We start from the raw sequence: 19,945 nt of genomic DNA, 5'->3' as shown, positions 1-19,945 counted from the left end.
ACTTGATTGTTTAATGAATACTTTTCTGAGTCTTAAAGTAACGTTAAAACAAACTCGAAATTAAAGTCACTTAAAAAATGTTGATTGTTATTTCCAATTTGTTTAGAACTGGTAAAGTTGAACCATAGTAATTAACCGACCTAATATATTCAATCCAAGTAATAATCAATGCATTGAATATCAATACGTTTAGTTAATCTTGAAAATATCTCATTTCTGTACAGTTTGCTGTTACTACCTTTATTAACGTTTTAAAGTGATTATTATATGCTTTTATTGACTACTTGCAACTTGTACTCTTCTCATAATTTTCTAGAAAGTGTTTTTCACATAATGAATTTTTTTTTTTAAAGTTCGTTATAATCAATAAATCAAGACTCATATTCCAAAGTGTATTTTAGAATGTAATCTTATCCAAAATTCCTGTAGTGCTCTGACCATTACTTTGACTACTTTTACAATAATTCATTTTACTCTATTTAAGTTCAGTGAAAGAGGTTTTTATTTTTATTTTTAAATCAATTTTAAGAATTTGAGAAATGTAAATTAATGTAAATTGATTTTAGACACTATCACCATTGGATGACGGCTCAGTGGTCCAGTAGGTTAAGCGTTCGCGCGCGAGACCGAAGGCCCTGGGTTCGAATAATTAAATTTATTATATTGGTTTTAATTGAATTTTATGATATAAATTATTTAATTAATTATCAACCTTATCAGGAAAGATTTGGACTCCCTTCATATAATATTACTGTCGACCATTAAATTACATGGTTCTCATGAATGTCTTATTAAGGATCAAATATAGATTTTGAAAAAAACTTACTCGTATACCCATTCATTTCTTCTTTGTTGAATAATGCCAAATCTATCATAATATGATATTTTTCAATAACTTTCTGTTTGATTTTTAGATAATGAATTAGACTATGTTGATAACTATCGAAAACTAAATGAAGATAAAATTAAGCTTATCAAATGGAATTTTCAAAAACCGAAGGTTGGTGTCTGCTATTGGCCATCAAATGATGTTTATGAATCAACATCACCATTGTTAATTGCAGCTGATTCTCAATATCATAGATTGGAAATATTTTGCATCGATGAATCACAAAAGGTAGTTGATAATGAGTTATAAGCTATATCAATAATATGAAAGTTATCGGTCGAAATTATTGAACGCTTGCAAATATTTAGTCTGATTCAGAATAACTACTTAAGTATTATTTCTGCGACACATAATGATTAGCAACGATTTTATATCTTCATGTTCATTAAAAATCACTATAACTCAAGTTTACTATCTAAGCAGGTCACAAATGCTGTAAACACTACCGGTTTTATTTTTAAGCATTATGATTACAGTATGCAGATTCATAAAGTGTTTAAAAATTTAGAACGGAAAAATCATATTCACTTGGTGTTGTTTACTTGTATTTTCCCATTGTTATTTAGGACTGCAATTGATCAGTCTCTTATTGGCATATGTGTATCCTGTGCGAACTGCCTCGATATTGCCTTAGGTCACAAGCTTTATAAGCAAAGATGGATAGTGGCTAGCAATGGAATCCAAGACGCGTGTTCCTCCCTATTTGGGACTCGTCAGCTGAATGCCTATAACGTGGCAATTAACTTTATTGGTCGAATCATAAATGTGTTAAACGGGATTATAAATTGAAACCAATCAATTATTTATAGACTCTTCTGAAAGATATACAGAAGAGAATTTATAACATTTAAAAAATATGGTTTACAATAAATATTACACTATTTCCTTAAAGTAAATTTTTCTCCAAAAAACACATTTGAATTGAAAATGGAATGTTGAATTACCAAATTTTAAAATCAGAAATATTGTAATTTACTGTTACAGATATTTCCTCCATTGAATAATTAGTTTGCACGTTTTCATTTGTTTTCTTTACTAGAAACAAAATCTACTACATATTACCACAGAGTACACCTATGACATTTTACAAGAATCAAAAAGCATCAAATTTACAAGAATATCTGGTACTAATTCATTACTAGCTTATTCTATGGATGGATCAGTTCAAATTATTAGTATAAATGAAACTGTAAGATAATTATTTCATATTATCTTGACCTTTATTCACAACTACCAAAAAATAGGAGATTTTGTAAGCAATTTTTGATATTAAGTGGGGGTAGAATAGAGGATGCGAATTCAATCTTATTTCGGTTTCATCGGCTGAATATACTTACTTCCGAATTTTGATGTTCATACCAGGATTTAATTCCAATACTTATCGTTTCAAATGCTCAACGTGTTTTTCACTTGGTTACTGAGTTCTTATGGTCGCTGGCATGTAAAACGGGGATGAACTTTGTTTTATTTTTAAGGGCTTGAATCCTTTTGTTGTTGATGTAAATAACTGTTTTGACGTATGCGCATCATGAGCGGATTTCCTCAGTAATGCCATCAATTGAGTCAGTCCCACAATATCGTGGCTTAATCGAGGTTAGACACTAACACCGTTACATGTCGGCTCAGTGGTTTAGAGGTTAAGCGTCCCCTCGTGAGACTGGAGGTTTTGGCCTTCATTTCCACGTACAGCATAGTGGATGCATACTGTTTAGGGGTTTCATGCTACAACGAGACGACCGGTCAGTGCTTCCGGGTCTTCACTGGTGGTTTAACACCGATCGGTTTATGATTTCAATGAAGCCCAACAATCTCCGCAACCCTATACTGATAAATATAATTATATTAATACATTTTCGATAAGCGACGCCCAATCAATTTCATCATAGATCTAAAAAGTATTTTGTGTATTTTTTCACTTAGCAAATATTGTGTAGTAAATTAATTCGTACTGCTTTGAAGATATTATGGAAGCAAGGCGGATATCAGCTACAAGTTCTCCAGAAATATTATTCAGTAACCAACAGGATAAATAACTGTCATGTGCTACACAGGTCAGACCACCAACTACCTTAAACAACTTTTATTCAACACCTACAGTGTGTCTACTCACTTTTAAAGTTTTCTGTTACTGAGCTGGTTAGTTTTACCACATCGCTCCACCAAACCTCTTATGAAAGTGCACTTTGTTCTGTTCATATTGTTTTCCATTCATGTTTACAAGGTTTCACTTCAGTGTTCCATAAATATTCATGAATCTAATTCACGTGGTATAATCGCTGCAGAGTTCTGTAAAGATTTGAATAGCTTAATCACATGTGGTGGAGATGGTTTATTAGCCAGAGTTAAAATAAGGTAAGTTTTGGCAATCAAGACTTTATAATTATTTTGCTTACCTAAATGATCTTTCATATGATGAATTTACTCTTACACCGCTTATAACAAATCTATTTTCGTATAATATATGATTTTTTATACAATGTAAGCATTAAGTAAGGAATAAATCAAAACAAATGGATTTTATACTAACAAGTTGGATGTTCCATGATTCAGCTCATTTCATTCATTTAATGATTTGAAAGACTAATCAAATATGATATATAATCCAAATTAGTTTCGTTAAATATTTTATAAACACTTAGATATAAAATAATATCTTCAAAAAACTACTGTCTGTTAATGTTATTAATATGTTTACCTATTATCAGTGCCGAAGCCTTCAGTCCAGTCATTATCAACCTAAATGCTATTGACATCACCATTTAATGGTATTAAAATTAGGGAGCTCAGTTTCTGTTTCTACACGCATGAGTAGAAATTCATCTGTTTCCTTAACGATAACATTATTGCGGTTTAAGTGTTCATTCAGAAATAATGATCATCTATAATAATTTTTGATATCGCATCCATCTTAGATGTCTTAGTTGGTTTTGATGGTCAATTTTTTTTCCGACTGGTATTGATAATTAATTAGTTTCATGTCAGTATGAAGTTTTTTATCGTATAACTGACGGATTTTGAAAGTGTTAACTTTCATCACAGACCATATAATTTTGAACATAGAAGCTGCACCTTTGAACCAAAACCTATCTGGATACTGAATTTGTCCTTCTGCAACCATTTATCACTTTTTCTTCCCTCGGTTTTCACAGATATTTTAACGATCTTCCAAGTGCGTTTGATACAAAGAACTATGAACTAGTTGAATTTTCAGAAATGCTTTATGAAAAGATGTGTATTACTATTATTATGCTCTTTGAGGCTACCTTAATGGATGAAATAAATTCATGAAAACACTTTTCTGTATGTTATATAGAAAATAAATATATGATTAATTAATCATAGCCTATTACTATAACAAAATAGTTAATAAACAACCTAAATTAAGTGTTTAGTGAATGTTCATTATATTTTTATCCATAATTAAATAAAACGTTTTGAGGATACAGAATTTAACAATACTTATTTTCACTAGTTGAAATCATGAGTCAATTGAAGCTAGAACACCATGGAAAACCTGAGAACACTGGACGGGCGTTTCATCATAGTATGGGACTCCTCTACAGTACGCATCCACGATCCCGCCACCCGTGAGATTCGAACCCAGGATCTATCAGTCTCGCGCGCGAACGCTTAACCATCAGATCACAGAACCGGCATCCAACGGTGTTAATGTGTAAATTCAACCAATCCACGAAATTGCGCCACCGTACACCATTGTCTTCAGTGAGTTGACATCTCACAACAGACCTGGTTGAACTCCACTGGTCACTGCTTCTAACTAGAACTTCAGGAAATGCCTCTTGGAGTCAGTCACCAATGAGCAGATGATTATTATGAGAAGGGGTTTTGTGGAGAATTTAGAAGTTTGGATTGGTTGAAGTTAGACATTAACACCATTGATGTCGGCTCTGTGGTCTGACGGTTAAGCGCTCGCGCGCGAGACTGTAGGTCCTGGGTTCGAATCTCACGGGTGGCGGATCGTGGATGCGTACTGCAGAGGAGTCCCATACTATGATGAAACGCCCGTCCAGTGTATCAGGTCTTCCATGGCGTTCTAGCTTCAAGTGACTCATGATTTCAACTAGTGAAATTTCTAAATTCTCCACAAAACCCCTTCTCATAATATTTATTTTGTGATTCGAGTAAGATCACATTTGGATATTTCATTGTATAGTTTCTTTTTATGTAAAGACTCAATTCAGCATTTTCATCATCATTTTTTAAATTTTTAATTTTCTTGATTATTTTGTATTACAGTGAAGGTACAATTACGGAATCGAAAGTCCGTTTATTTCCAAGTTTAAGATCGTTACATGAACAACTAACTAAATTAAAAGAAATGAAAAGTTGTGGGATAACACAAAATCAATCACATTCAAATGTTAATCTTTTACAAAATCCTGATGTTTTACCAACATTACCCCATCAATCTGGTACAAGCTTTTCATTATTTGATCAACAAATATTGGTAGATGCTGATGAAGATACAGATTTAGAAGAGTTTTCCTATTATAAAAGAGATACTGACTCAAATATTAACACATGGATAGAATCTTGCCAGCTTAATGCTGAAGCTTCAGAAGACTTGATTTTTGGAGAAACAAAGACAAGAATTCTTAATGAATTGAATGAAATCAGAAATACAGTAAGATTTGTTATATATATATATACCACGTATCAGCCTTAAGATTATTTGGACTAACGAAATAAGAAATTCTGATCGTCATAGTGCTTTTTCTTTAAAAATTAATTTTACTTAAATATTCATTTCAATAGGGAGAAATTTAGTGTTTGCTTTATCCAATAATATGGAATACTGATGACCACTCGCAAAACCTGTTTGAACTGAAATTTGCAAAAGTTCTGATAATTATTACTTATTACTGTAACTCGTTAGTGAAATGTAGATCTATAATTTTAACATAGATTACTATGATTTCAAGTTTCCTGACTATTGATACTTTTTTATGAAACACAAAATAGGTCAATGCTATGGTCAGTGAAAACGAAAGTCTTCCTGAGTTTCAACGTATTGGCAGGTTAGAATTTGAGCTAGATATTGATGAACAAAGTGTCATTTTAGAAAAAACGAAGGAAGAGGTCAACCAGGTTAGTAGAAAAAGTATGCACGAAATTGTTTTAATTTATACTCATATTAATCTTTCTTATATATTAGTTTATTCATAGCAGTATAATTGGTGTTTACGAGGTTCTAGGTTAAGGGTAAGATAGAAGAACTAGATGAAACTAAGAGAAAAATTACATTATGCTTTTTTAGTAATCACATTAGAAAGTGTAACATTATCAATTATCCAGAGCTATGTAACACTGTCTTTTGAATGTAAACTAAACATTAATACACCTGGATTGGTTCGAATTAGAGAATCGAAGTGTAAAAAACAATCATTGTTCATGACGTTAGTACAGAATTGTCCCTAAATCTTTTCACATACAAATATCTCTCTCACTTTCTCTCGATTTCAATCAAATATCCATTTATAATTCACGTTTTCATCTTCACATTAAATGTACTTATCTTTCTTTTATAAAAGCTTCGAAAAGAAATAAACTTAAGAAATTTAGCAAAACAATTTACTTGGCAAGTTATTAAATCTCAATGTTGGGATGAAATGTTTGTCAAGGGAAGATGCTTAAAAGCGTTCAGTTTACCAATTCAAGTTACAAATTATCCATTAAAGAATATTACAAACAGTGAAAAACAATTAATTAATACTGTTATTGCTAGAATGAAAATTATTCATGCAACAGCAAAAGAAAGAGAATTACTATCTTCACATTTATTTCAATCAAATATATTAAAAAAGGCTAGTTTCATTCAATAGTTTTTTTGTAGTCATTAGGTTATATAAGGTAATTTTAATTGATAATCTGTAAAAAGAACGTCTTGTAAAATTTAATAATACTTTATGACACAAGTCATAATTTGGAAGGAGATTTCCCATTTTAGAATTTATTATAATCTACTTAATTTGTGTTTACTCATGAGAACTGGAGAAGCAAATGAAACATACGAAATTCATTGTTCTACTTATTATGAACATAGGATTCTATCCTTAATCCATCACTCATCTCTCAATCCATTTAAAATTACTATTGTTATAACTTTTAGGCAACCTTTTAAATTTATCCACATTTCACAGGTTTTTGAATATTTGACTTATACATCATTTTATAGATTTCAGTAATATACATTTGTTCGTTATAGTTATATTTAGTGTCAATTTTTCTTATTTAGTCTATTTAGTTTAGATGCTTTATGTTATAACCGCATCAGGTCATAAAGCGAATGAGGTTGTACGCATATCTCGTATTCAGTCTATCCATAGTAGATCATTTTCGATCAATCTTTCTTTTGACCTGCATTATCATATGATAAATTACTGAAACTACCGTATTTTGTCCGGTTAAAACTAACTAAAACTAGCATTCAATGTAGCCAAAAATAAATGTCTTCCCGATGTGGATTCTTCTACTTCTTACTTTCTGCAGTGGTCGACTAATGGAAGTTCATGAATTCCTAGTAAACGAATGCCAATCACGAAAGCAGAAATAGCATTGACCCTAACAAATGCATGAATTCTTCTAAGTAGCTAGATTAAAATATAAGAATGGGCAATCAATAGTGTAGATAACAAACAAGCAGTAGTGGAAATTTAGAATGATTAGTAAAATGCATTTTGTTTAGTTTTTAATAGGCTACCTCGAAAATACTTGTGTTTTAGTATTCGTTGACATATGCTAATTTGAGTTATTGTTCAGAAGACTCTTAAGGTTTGGCATTCTAGATCACATTTCACATATATGTCATCTGGTAGCAGATAATATTACCTGACCATGCGCGACAAAATAATTGAGTTTTTAGAAAAGAGGATAAGTATATAATTCAATGGCCGGTTTATTTTGTACACTTAAATCCTACGAAATTAGTAAGTTAACTCAATACGACCAGTCACTGATTAATTTCGTAACCGGTTCTACTCCCCTAAAGTCTATTGCAAATCTGATTAGTATTTAGTATGAATAACACCGTAAAAATTACAGTACCAAAATATGGCTTCTGGTTTATTTTCGGTGTCAAATAAATCTGCCAGTCTACTTCTTTCATTTGCGGGTAATGGTATTTGTCCTTTCGTAGTTTCTATACAGAAGACTACATAGTGATCAATCAAAGGAAACCCGTTTAATTATGCTGTTTTCGGGAAGTTCGTGTTCTCACCATAATACATTATTAAGCAAAATTTGACTGTTTACAAAAACACATTTTCGTTTAATGAACATTACATGATCACACGCAGAGTGAAGTAAAGACCCTTTAGTTAATAAATACATATCTAGCTCCTGATCATAGGTTATAATGTTAACCGATAAACTGAATATCACCAAAAAGCTATCAAAAAATAAATTTAATGATTTTATTTCTTTACCTACATTAACTGAAGCCCAGTCAAGAACAAAAGGAAGAAGTAGATGAGGAAGAGGAAACAGAGCAATCAATAAATCGGATTCTTCTTGGAAGTACTGGTACGTGTGAATTCTAAGTAGATAGGTTTCTACCGAGATAACTATCTACATTCTGGGTTTATAGTTTTAAAAAAAATTTTTCAATGCTAATATTTACTCGTTTAATGTGTTAAAAAATCAAACAACATGAAAATCTAAATCACCTTACATTAATGTCAGAAATTGGTGATTATGTTTGAAATTTAGTTGAATAGTTCACTTATATTTTATTCATGAAACAAGAACTATTGTTTAAATGAAAGTGTTCATATGTGTTTCATTATCTCACCTTTTTTTTAAACTTACATCATTTAAGATACTATTTGCGGAAAATTGAAATGTTTACAATATACAGAAAAAGCCTAATGCTGTTTATATATAAAGACAAATTTCATCAGCAATTATAAAATTAACTAGGATTTGAAGTAACAAAAATCCATAATCTTATATTTTTGCCAGAGTATTGGTCTACGGTCACAAGTCTTTGTTCGGTTCGCATACAAAGTGAACTCGTAATAACTTCAAACCTAGTAAATTTGGCGACGGGGACGGGATTCGAACTCACGCGGAGAAACCCCAATGGGTTAGCTTGTGACTGTAGACCAATAATCTAGCTATTTGATGTATCCCCGCCCCGCCAACTAGACGAAGAAGTCCAAGCTTGGAACGGGAAAGTATATTCCGTAAGCTAGAAGCACTAGTGAATAATAGCAGACACAAACCAAACGTATATATACAGCATAAAACTGTCCTTGGGAAGTGTAGCGAAAATAGCATACTAAAAATACACAACGGAACAATAGCGTTAAAGATTCTCTCAAGTGGGAAATACGACACGAAGGTGAAAAGTGAGACTTTGGCGCGAAAACAAGGAAATTTAAATTTCCAAAATAAAATTATAAAATTAAGGCATTTACCAAGTGAGTTCTGGGGATCTAACAACCCCAACACCTCCCCCTTTTAATAACGTAAGTGCACTTAATGCTTGGTTGGACAGCATCAATGCAACTCCTTGTGTATGTGTAGCATTTTCTTCTTCATGGCCGGAGTATAACAGAAGCTCCCCTGAAGCTAGTCGTTGTTGTCTGACTTGCGTCCAGTGTGTTTCACTGATTCTGAGCACCTCCAGGTTGTATCTCCTCATTTCTGAAGCAATTTGAAAGACTCTCCCGGTCTCTCACATTGTATGAGCATTCCATGTACCTAAATAAATGGTTGCTCTGGCTGTCAGAAGGGGCATCAGCCTCGTGACTTACAAAGGAACTCGGCTTTCATTATGAGGCGTCATAACTCTTCTAAAAGAAGAGTTAGTTTTTTAACGATTTCATTTGAATTTCGATAGTTGAAATCATGAGTCACTTGAAGCTAGAACGCCATGGAAGACCTTAATAATCATAGAGGCGTTTTGGATTGGTTGAGTATAGACATTAACACCGTTGGATGTCGGCTCTGTGATCTGATGGTTAAGCGTTCGCGCGCGAGACTGATGGATCCTGGGTTCGAATCTCACGGGTGGCGGGATCGTGGATGCGTACTGTAGAGGAGTCTCATACTAGGATGAAACGCCCGTCCAATGCTTTCAGGTCTTCCATGATGTTCTAGCTTCAATTGACTCATGATTTCAACCAGTGAAATTTCTAAAATCTCCACAAAACCCCTTCTGATTTGATTTGAATTTATATGACAAACAACAATTCTGTATTTACATGTTACAATTTTAAACGATGTACTCTGCCTTTAATCTAGTCAATTTTATGGATTATTAATTTGAATTTATAGTTGTAGAGCCTGATGAAAAATTATTGAAAAGAATATTTTTCGTTCATACAATTGTGTTTTAAATATAACTTATTTCAATAATTAACATTGTACACCTCTTATTACTTAGGAAAAATGAACGCAAATTTTAGTCCGTTTTTCTAGTTATTTGACTATCTTGTTTTACTCACTTAACCCTAATTTGAAAAACGTATCAATACCGAATCTAGTGTATTTAATCTGTCCGACTGATCAATAAACAATGTAGTTGCTGATTTCTAAATCCTTGAGTAGTATAGGTCACTCTTGATAGCAAATTTAGTATTAATTATTAATAAGGTTAGAAAATTTATGCTTCTAAGATAACACATAACTACCTTGAATAATAACAGAGATCTGGATATGTTTCCCTTAAATGATTTTCACTTTTACTCCTAGCGAAACATTTGAAAATAATTAATATTATTGACTGGCATGGTAGTATTATTTGCAAACCGGATTTTATTTTTAATTTGATTATCATTGTTTGTATTTTAGCCAGAGAACAAGGTGGATCGATTGATCATGGTTATGGTCAAATGGAACTTTATACACGAATGCAAAAGATTTATCAAATTGTTTTGATAAAAGTAAGTATAAACACCAATGAACTAGTATCAGAAGGGATTGCGCACTGCTACGGAGTACCACAATAGAGTGGAACGGCAGTCCAGTGCTTCCAGGTTTTCCATGGTGGTCTAACTTCAATTGACTTGTGATCTCAACCAATGAATTACTTAAATTCACGTCTAGAGATATTTAGTTTCATCTAAATATCAAAAATAAACTTGAAACTTTATTAATTCTGTAAATAAATAATTTTTATTTGTATTTCATTGTTTGTACAAGTTGAAAGTGGTCAATTCTGTTTATGGGAATTATAGAACGGTATATAATCTAAGCAACTTTTGATATCTTAACCCGAAAGTCATTTTTCATAGTTTAAGGTGTACTTTATGCGAGCCAGTTCTTGTACTGACTCTCTTGTTCTGAATCATCCAGATAGATTATAGAAATTCGGTAGTCATTCTGTCAAAAAGTATGCTTGAAGTTAAAGATATGTGCATGTTTTCAGTGAACTTATTTTCCAGTTTAAAAAATGTTTGGATTAAAAATTTAACGATTCCTTTTGTAAAATATTTATCATAACTTTTTTGTAATGAATATTGAATTTTCAGTTGCATTATGGGTTTAACATGTGACTACAGAATACAATTAAAATAAGGAGTCATTGCAAACTATCAAATATGGATAAACTTCTAATATTTCGGCCGATTTTATTGTCCATCTATCTAATAAAATATATCGTGTTATCCTTCGAGCTCCTCAGTTATTCTGTAAAATAGCACTTGGTATCCATATATCTAGAAATTAGACTAGCTTTATACCAATATTAGATCATCAGAATAAGTCGATTGATAACATACACTTTGAGGTTCCGAAAGTAATTACAGTGTAATGGATTCACTTTGAGATAATCATCAAAATCCTATGTACTATGACTTACATAGTGTTAAGACAAAGTTTGAAATTTTCTCAAGTATTGTTTCAAAATGAATATAAAAATCTAATGAAGGATAATCTAGGATTTTCTTCAACAACCTAAATATTTAAATAACTGGTTGACTGAACAACCAAATTCATTTAAATAATGATTTGTATCACTCATACATATCTAAATTGATATTCAAACGGTAGATAGGCACTTGTGTTTTTAATAGTTACATCTGATTAATTTCTGATTTGTAAAAATAATTTATCTAACTACATGAATCTTTTTAATTATAAACATTTAAAATTAACGACAAACTTTTAGGATGCAATTTATCGTATGAAAGAATCTTTCAACAAACAGTTCGATGAATTCTATGAAAAGAAGGCAAGTCACCTTTCTAACATTCAAACTAAATTATCGAGAATACGTAAAATTCATACGGATCTTCAACAACCACATTTAATAAAACATCTCACTAGTCCGAAATTTGATCCCGACGAAGAGCCAGAACAGCTATTTATTGTTACAGATGATGAGATAACAGTGGAAAAGTATTTTTCACCTGAGCAGTTAGCTGAAATTCAATTGAAACGATTAGCTGACGAAGAAAGACGACGTAAGGAAAAGTTGGATAATTGGCGTGAAAAAGGTTTGGAGGAAATGATGGGTGGTGTGTTAGAGATTACAAAAGAAGATGAATTGAAAAAAGATATCCCAAAACCAGCTTTTTTATTAACTGGTAAACCATCAGTTCATTGGACGGAAGATGATAAACAAATGTATGCAGAGTATGAGCGTAAAGTAAAAGAATTAAATGAAGAAAGAGAAAAATATAAAAAGGTTGTATTGTCTTTTACATTAATGTGCAAAATGAAACGCAATTCAATAAAACTATAATATATCAGTTTCATGCAATCAAAATTTATAGATGATAGATGGTTGGAAATAGTCGGTGGGATACTCCGTACCTATATTTCATGCTATTTGACATTAGTCAGTAATACATACCTATGATTGCCGGAGGATTCTAACCAGTTACGTAGCTTCATAGTTTAGGACGCTACCGCTGAGCTATTCGAGCAATGACTGATTCTCTTTAGGACTGCAGTATTTGCAGTTCACTGATAGCTGAATAGCGACTAGTTCCATGTATCTCTAATTTTTTAAGTGCTATTTGGCTTCTGTCGATCAAGTTGCAATGTGGTCATTAGCTCATATAACTTACATCTTGTGTACTATGTTCCGATGGTAGTTGGCCACATTGTTACGGGATTGACAGAGAACTAGACAATTGTGATTTTCGCTCCTATGTGGTTGCGGATTAGTCAAAATTTATAGTCGCTGTCACAATCTTGTTATCCCAGAGTTCGTGTTATTTATTCTCCTTTCTTCCTTCCTCCATGTTAAAGCTTTAATTACAGGGATAACAAGTCATAGTGCTTTTGTGCTCTATTTAGCCGAAATGAATAAAACTTGCATCAATAATTCTCTTGTCAATCACTGTCATTGTGTATACTAGTAACAAACTTTTTTAATTAAATATGCTTAGATAATTATTCATCTTTCTATAAACTTTTCAAAATGATGACATTAATTACCAATAGGGTTGTGATGTGAGCTCCTTATATCCACATAATTAGTATATAACGATGGTCAGGTATAGAAAGTATTTCAGTAGAAGATCGAAGGAAAAAAGGGGAACGAAGAGCAGTTGGTATGAAAATGTATGAACAATGAAATCTGAGACAATGGACTGATATTTGCAAAAGAAGCAGTCAAGTTTGAGACGTGGATTGATATTTTACAGATTAACTATTTACTATATGGTTCTCAGATTTTAGTGAGATGCTCTGTAATGTCGTGTCGGGTACATTCAATTGTCCCACTCGTGTTCTTGTTCACCTCAGGCTAATACTATGATTTCATTATTAATTCCACTTACCTTTACCAAAATGTTTAGTATCTAGTGTTTTATGACTTGGTTTCTTGTATGTGAAAAAAGAGTAAGATAAAATAACATAATAATTGAATTCATGAGTCAATTGAAGCTAGACCGCCACGGAAAACCTGGAAAAGTGGTGGATGGTGACGCAGTTTCGTGGATCGGTTGAAGTTAGACATTAACACTGTTGGATGCCTGCTCTGTGGTCTGATGGTTAAGCGCTCTCGCGCGAGACTGACAGATCCTGGGTTCGAGTGTCGCTGGGTGGGGGATCGTGGATGCGTACTGTAGAGGAGTCCCATACTAGAACGAAACGGCCGTCCAATGCTTTTAGGTTTTCCATGGTGTTCCAGCTTCAATTGACTTATGTATTCAATTATTAAGGTACTACAATCTCCACAAACCCCCTCTCTAAAAATAATATGTTACTATTTCTTTGCTAAGTTTACCGAATCCCTCGGCATACACAAAATAATGTGATTGAACAAAGAGTAGAATTTATTTTATCTTCATGATGAATAAAATAATTAACTATAGTACGGCAATTATAAATCACATTATTGTCATACAGACAAATCAGTATCAATTATTCATAATGATTATAAATTCATTTATTCAATATTTCGTTTTACAATTTGTACATGTGCATATCTAATTGTTTTTTTCTCTTTCTAAGTATTCCTAATAATTATCTATTGAATTTTTACACAAAAATCGGATACTGTCCACAAGTGTTTGGCTATAAATATCTATCAAACAATACTGTCTTTTATTAACAATATGAAATTTCTCGAAAGATTGCTGTCATCTATATAATTAGTTTCAATAGATATTATCGACTTTTCTTCTAGAAACGCAAAATGGACATTGTAGTGGTTTCGCTTCGAGATAATTCGTTAGGCTTCGTTTATTAATCACCTTGATAACTGTTATTACATAAATCCCAACGGTGTTTGAATTCAGAAGGCAATAAAGAGCGGCGATTACAATCTATTCTTGGACAACACAGATAACCAAGTTACAAGCAAATCGAGGAAACTGGAGCACAGAGGCAAATGTGTACGAACGAGAGAATACACAGGTGCATTTACATTCAAATGAAATCAAGGCAAAGCAAAACAGGGCAATTATTAAGAGGGTGAGGAATATGTGCGTAGACTGTCACATGTGATCAAGTATATGCGTTTATACAGACATGATAGTGATCATAATAATACAAAGAAATAGACGAATTGTTACTGTTCGAATAACACTGTCCGTCAAATAAGTTAATAAAAGGGTTCGACAAAATTAACCGTGATCGAAATAAATCGTAGGTGTGTTGCTATAACATCTGCTCAATGTCACCCACAATGGAACATGATTAGCATATTCTTCTAGAAAATTTATAGCAATCATACTAACTAGATCATATGTGATAGAGACAGTTGTTGAATAAACTTCCTGATATTCTACTAACATCATTCAATACAAACGAGACTATTATAATAACTGTTTGACCTACTATCTGTCATGAGCATAATATCATCTTACAATACTAAATGATCGCTTTTTTTCGAAACATAATTTAAAATATTTTATTCATAAAGTAATTTAATACTTTTTTTAATGCAGTTTTTAGAAGGTGATTTAAAAAAGATTAACAATGAAATAGATGAAATTAAAGAAAAATTTGATGAGGAGCTAACTTCTCTATTTAATAAATGGCTACATGTTCAAGTGGCTATATTACAAGAAGAATTAAAAATATGGAGGCTTAAATGGATGTTACTTACTGAAGAGGAATTTATTAATAGAGAATATGAATTAAAACAATCAATTAATGAATTATATAAGAAGGAAGTACAAGTAAGCTTTTCAGTATTAATTTCTTTAAGTGATATAAAATAAAATGAACTCTCAAATAAATATGAATAATTGTTTTCTTAAAAAGCTGAAGATCATTGGTCAATTTTATTTTATTCTATCAAAAACACATTATGGTACTATTTTTGGTGGTTTACTTAAATTTATAGACTACTTATCTTCTAGTTGCATATATATTACAAAGGATTTTCTTTTTTTTTGTCTGTTTTAATTGAGGAATTATGTACATTGACTTCGTGTTGTATTCATCCGTTTTTTTCAAAGATTTTAAACCTTCCACACGATTAATCAAGGCAAAATTTGAGCGGAACCATTTTCTTTCGTTTCATAGAAGATTTGAGTAAAATTCATTCACCGAATGTATTATGTCATAAGAGGAAGGCTGATCGTAGATATTTTGGGATGACTAAGAATGACAAATAGTCGCTTTTAAAAAGTTAGTTATACTATGCATATATATTATGTTCAGCAATCAAATCAATGTAAGAAAATTTCTGCCAAAATTACACATTTAGTTCTAAGAAATTATGTTGTAATCAATTATATTGTATCGGATAAAACGATTATTACCATTTTGTTAGTTCGAATTATTAGTTTTACTGAACATTCGAAAAATTGATTTTGATAATAGAAATGGCTTCCTATATCAAGCAGTTAGTCTCAAAAATGACAGTTTTCTTTATTTTAGCAATTAGCAACTTAATTCTGACTAAACCTCAAACTTTTTTTAAAATTTATGACTGATAACTGGTAACTAGAATCGAAACGAATTCGCGAAGTAATCATGCGCTAACTACTTCATTTTAAAGTTTGTTACGATAATCTTTTAATCAGTTTGCATCGGTTGAACAACGAATTGTAATAGGTAATATATTGCAATATATTTCTGAATAAAATACCTGTAAGTTCATTTAATATCGAGCACGAGACCTTCAAGACTTCTGTAAAGCATATCTACTTGCTTTAACCAACTTGTGAAATACAGCTGCACAAAATATTGGCTTCAATAACCGTCATTTAGTAGTCCTAAATGATGTGATTTTTAATTCAGACGTCGAAAATTTTACTTACATGATCCATATTACTACTGAATTTGAAGCTTCGTCTGGTGATTAATGCAGAAGGAGATTAAACTAAATGAAAGACTCTAATCACCAAGAATTACACAAATTATCCAGCCTCCCATCTTTCCCAGTCTGAAACTGAAATGTTTGTTGTGATTGAAATGTATGAGAATTCCAAGAAGTTCCTTTTATAAGTATTTTCCTCTTTATTTATACATTTGTTTATTAACAATAAATCTTAAAATTTCTAAAAAGTTTCTTTTTGTTTATTTGTTCATTGTTAGATTACCAAAAATTTAGAAACAGCCAAATCAATATTAAACCAAGTTCAAGAAGAAACTGAACTATTGTCTGCTGATGATAAATTAATGGAAAAAAATCTTCGAAAAGAATTCAGTGATATACATGGACCGTTATATGATTTTATTGTCAAAGCTTATAAGAAACGTCCAAAGTAAGCAACAAAAAAAAGCTACATTAGAAACTATTTATAACACAAATATTGAAATTACACTTATTTACAAGACGTATTGACCTTAGTTAGACAGCCACTGAAAATCAGGAAGCTCTGAACAGCTGTTTCATCCTAATAAGAGACTCAGGAGTATGTATCCACATCACGGTTAGAGGTCTAATGCAGAGCTCCAGGTCATTAGTCTAGAAGTCAACCGCTCAAAACAAGACTTACAAATCAAGAGCTCAATCCTCGATGGGGATGTTGATGCAGACCCGTGAGTCTTACACTAGGATTAAACATCTGTCTAATGTTTCCCAGTTTCCAATATCTTTTTAACTAAGATCACTATGTAATGTAAATTATGAGGATTCAGTAATCTCCAGAAGTTTCTACAGAAATATTGAAATGTGAAGTATTTTTACTGAGCTTATTTGTATTTGTATAAGACTAACGAATTTAATCCTAACGCGCTAAGACAGTGATAAGATAGAAATTCATCTCAGATTAAACACAAAATGTTAATTTTTTCATAACAGCCTTCAGAGAATTGATGGATGGTATGGTCAGTATTACCAACTGTAAAGACTAATTTTTAGTTGGTCATAAATTTTCTTTTTATTAACTATTGATCATTTGGTAGTGTATACATCACCTTTATACTGAACTGAAAGCATATTATAATTAGAATGAACCCGATTAAACTATATACCATGATGGACAGACGACCTTTGAGCGGAAAAATATTTACTGCAACATGAAACTTTGAGTTTGGATACGAGAAAGTAAAACAAAATGGCTGCAAAATATCCCCTGAATGTCAGTAGTCAGTCAGTCAGTCAGTAACAACGTAGAACTTCGTGCGTACGTACATCAGTTCGAGTTGCCACACCACATTAGCACAGAGATGCAGTGGTCGAATCAAATCCCGTAGTGCTAGATGTAGTAAAATTACAAGCTGTAATCAGAAAAATTAGAGTTTGAAGATGTTATTCAAGGAGTATAATCCAGTGAAATAAATTTGGAAAGAGAAAAAAGAATGGGACATGGAGAATTCAGAAGATTAGAATTTGGGAGAACACAAAGAGTGGATGCACCTGCGCCATTGCAAACGATTTTGAGCCATGTCATCCAGGGTCTCTAACCATCGGTTGCTATCATCTCGCGGTCCCCGACCAGGTAGTCTACACCTACCAACATGACTCAGTCCACTTGTCAGTGACTTCATGGACTTGTGCCATGTTTTGGTCTGGCCGCCCCTATCTTTCTTCCAACCTACTCCTATGCCATTGAACATCGCACGTCGAGGCAGTCGGTCGTTGGGTATACGTAACACGTGTCCCAGCCATCTCAACTGATGAAGTTTCATCACTTCATCAATTGATTTGTCATCCTTACCTAGTACCCGTTTCCTAACAACTGATTTACTTACTCGGTGGTCCCAGGTTATACGAGCAATATTTCGAAGACACCTATGATCAAATACTAGTAACCTACGAATATCCTCTACTCTTACCAGCCATGTTTCACAGCCATAAATTAGGACGGAACGAACTGCTGCGCAGTAAACCCGTCCTTTGGTTGATAGACGGATATCTCGCCTACGCCATAAACGACGCAGGTTGGCAAAAGCTAGTCGAGCCTTCTGTATCCGTGCTGAGATTTCGTAACACACCAGACCACAAGGGCTGATGAGACTTCCAAGATAAGTGAAGCGGTCGACACACTCAACTACTTCACTCCCTATCGCTAGTTCGGGTGTCGATGCAGCCCAATCCTGAAGCAACATTTTGCATTTCGAGGGAGAGAATCGCATCCCGAACATACTTGCATTGTTGCTTAGAGTGGTCAGAAGACTCTGCGTTTTGTCAGCGTCTTCACCAAATAAAACTATGTCGTCAGCATATTCTAAGTCAACAAGTGAACCTCCCTGTAGAAGTTCAACCCCTGAAAATCTAGACGAGAAGAGTGTTTTCTCTAAAATTACGTCGACGACAAAATTGAACAACAATGGAGAGAGTGAGCAGCCCTGACGAACACCACTTGAGGTGATCAATTCTGATGACAGTTCACCATAAGCTCTCACTCTACCAGTTGTGTTCGAGTAGAGAGCCTTTATAATGTTAATGTACTTCGTTGGTACTCCTTTCAGTGACAAACACTGCCATAGAACCTCACGATCAACAGAGTCGAATGACGCCTTAAGGTCAAGAAATACTACCATTGTGGGCCGTCTGATTGTGTGTCTGTGTTCTAGAACCTGACGTAGTGTGAATATCTGATCTATACAACCACATCTAGGTCGAAAACCAGTCTTGTTTTCTCCAGTCTACTCTTCACGAGCTTTAGTTAGGCGTCGAAGTATTGTTGAAGCTAATATTTTAGACACTATATTAGTCAAACTGATTCCACTGTGATTGTCACAAGAGGACTTTTGTCCTTTCTTATAGACTGGCACAATCAGTGATTGAGACCAGTCAGATAGGATTACGTCCAGTTCCCAAATTTTACCTAAGACCTCAGCAATCTCACTGTTAATACTGGACCACTATCCTTAAAAATCTCAGGAGTGAACCTGTCAGGGCCTGCTGCTCTCCCTCGCTTCAGATTTCCTATAGATTTCTCAACTTCGTAAAGAGCTGGAGGACTTACATCAACTTGCCATTCAGGTCTACTGGAGATCGTGGGAAACCGAAGTGTGGCTGAAGGCCAGTTGAACTGATCCCTAAAATATCCTGCCCATCGATCCAATCTCACGGATTAGGAGTGAATAGTGTGTCCATTTTTTTCGAGAGAGTTTCACTAACAGTTGGGTTCCTAATACCAGTTTTCTTAACAAGTCGGAAGAGTTGTCTGCTATTACCTATTGCCGCTGCCTTTTCCATCTCTCTTGCTTTCGCTACCCACCACTGTTCAC

General features: G+C 33.1%; 1 protein-coding gene across 1 annotated transcript in view; it reads left to right on the top strand.

Moving 5' to 3' along the window:
* WDR96 (Cilia- and flagella-associated protein 43) overlaps nucleotides 1-19,945 on the top strand; it is a gene marked incomplete at both ends in the record, with an annotated part of 54,381 nt that overhangs the window by 19,149 nt on the left and 15,287 nt on the right. Inside the window, 11 exons of the mRNA XM_051219345.1 lie at nucleotides 915-1,117; nucleotides 1,929-2,078; nucleotides 3,111-3,241; nucleotides 5,147-5,534; nucleotides 5,873-5,998; nucleotides 6,442-6,714; nucleotides 8,350-8,431; nucleotides 10,706-10,797; nucleotides 12,024-12,542; nucleotides 15,259-15,492; nucleotides 16,859-17,028. Coding sequence (XP_051066687.1) covers nucleotides 915-1,117; nucleotides 1,929-2,078; nucleotides 3,111-3,241; nucleotides 5,147-5,534; nucleotides 5,873-5,998; nucleotides 6,442-6,714; nucleotides 8,350-8,431; nucleotides 10,706-10,797; nucleotides 12,024-12,542; nucleotides 15,259-15,492; nucleotides 16,859-17,028 — 2,368 coding nt within the window. The remainder of the gene's footprint in view (nucleotides 1-914; nucleotides 1,118-1,928; nucleotides 2,079-3,110; nucleotides 3,242-5,146; nucleotides 5,535-5,872; nucleotides 5,999-6,441; nucleotides 6,715-8,349; nucleotides 8,432-10,705; nucleotides 10,798-12,023; nucleotides 12,543-15,258; nucleotides 15,493-16,858; nucleotides 17,029-19,945) is intronic.

Source organism: Schistosoma haematobium, chromosome 4, assembly GCF_000699445.3.
Source record: "Schistosoma haematobium chromosome 4, whole genome shotgun sequence".
NCBI classification, from domain to species: domain Eukaryota; kingdom Metazoa; phylum Platyhelminthes; class Trematoda; order Strigeidida; family Schistosomatidae; genus Schistosoma; species Schistosoma haematobium.
Note: the sequence above shows the minus strand (reverse complement) of the source record. Positions and strands in the feature narration are given on the sequence as shown.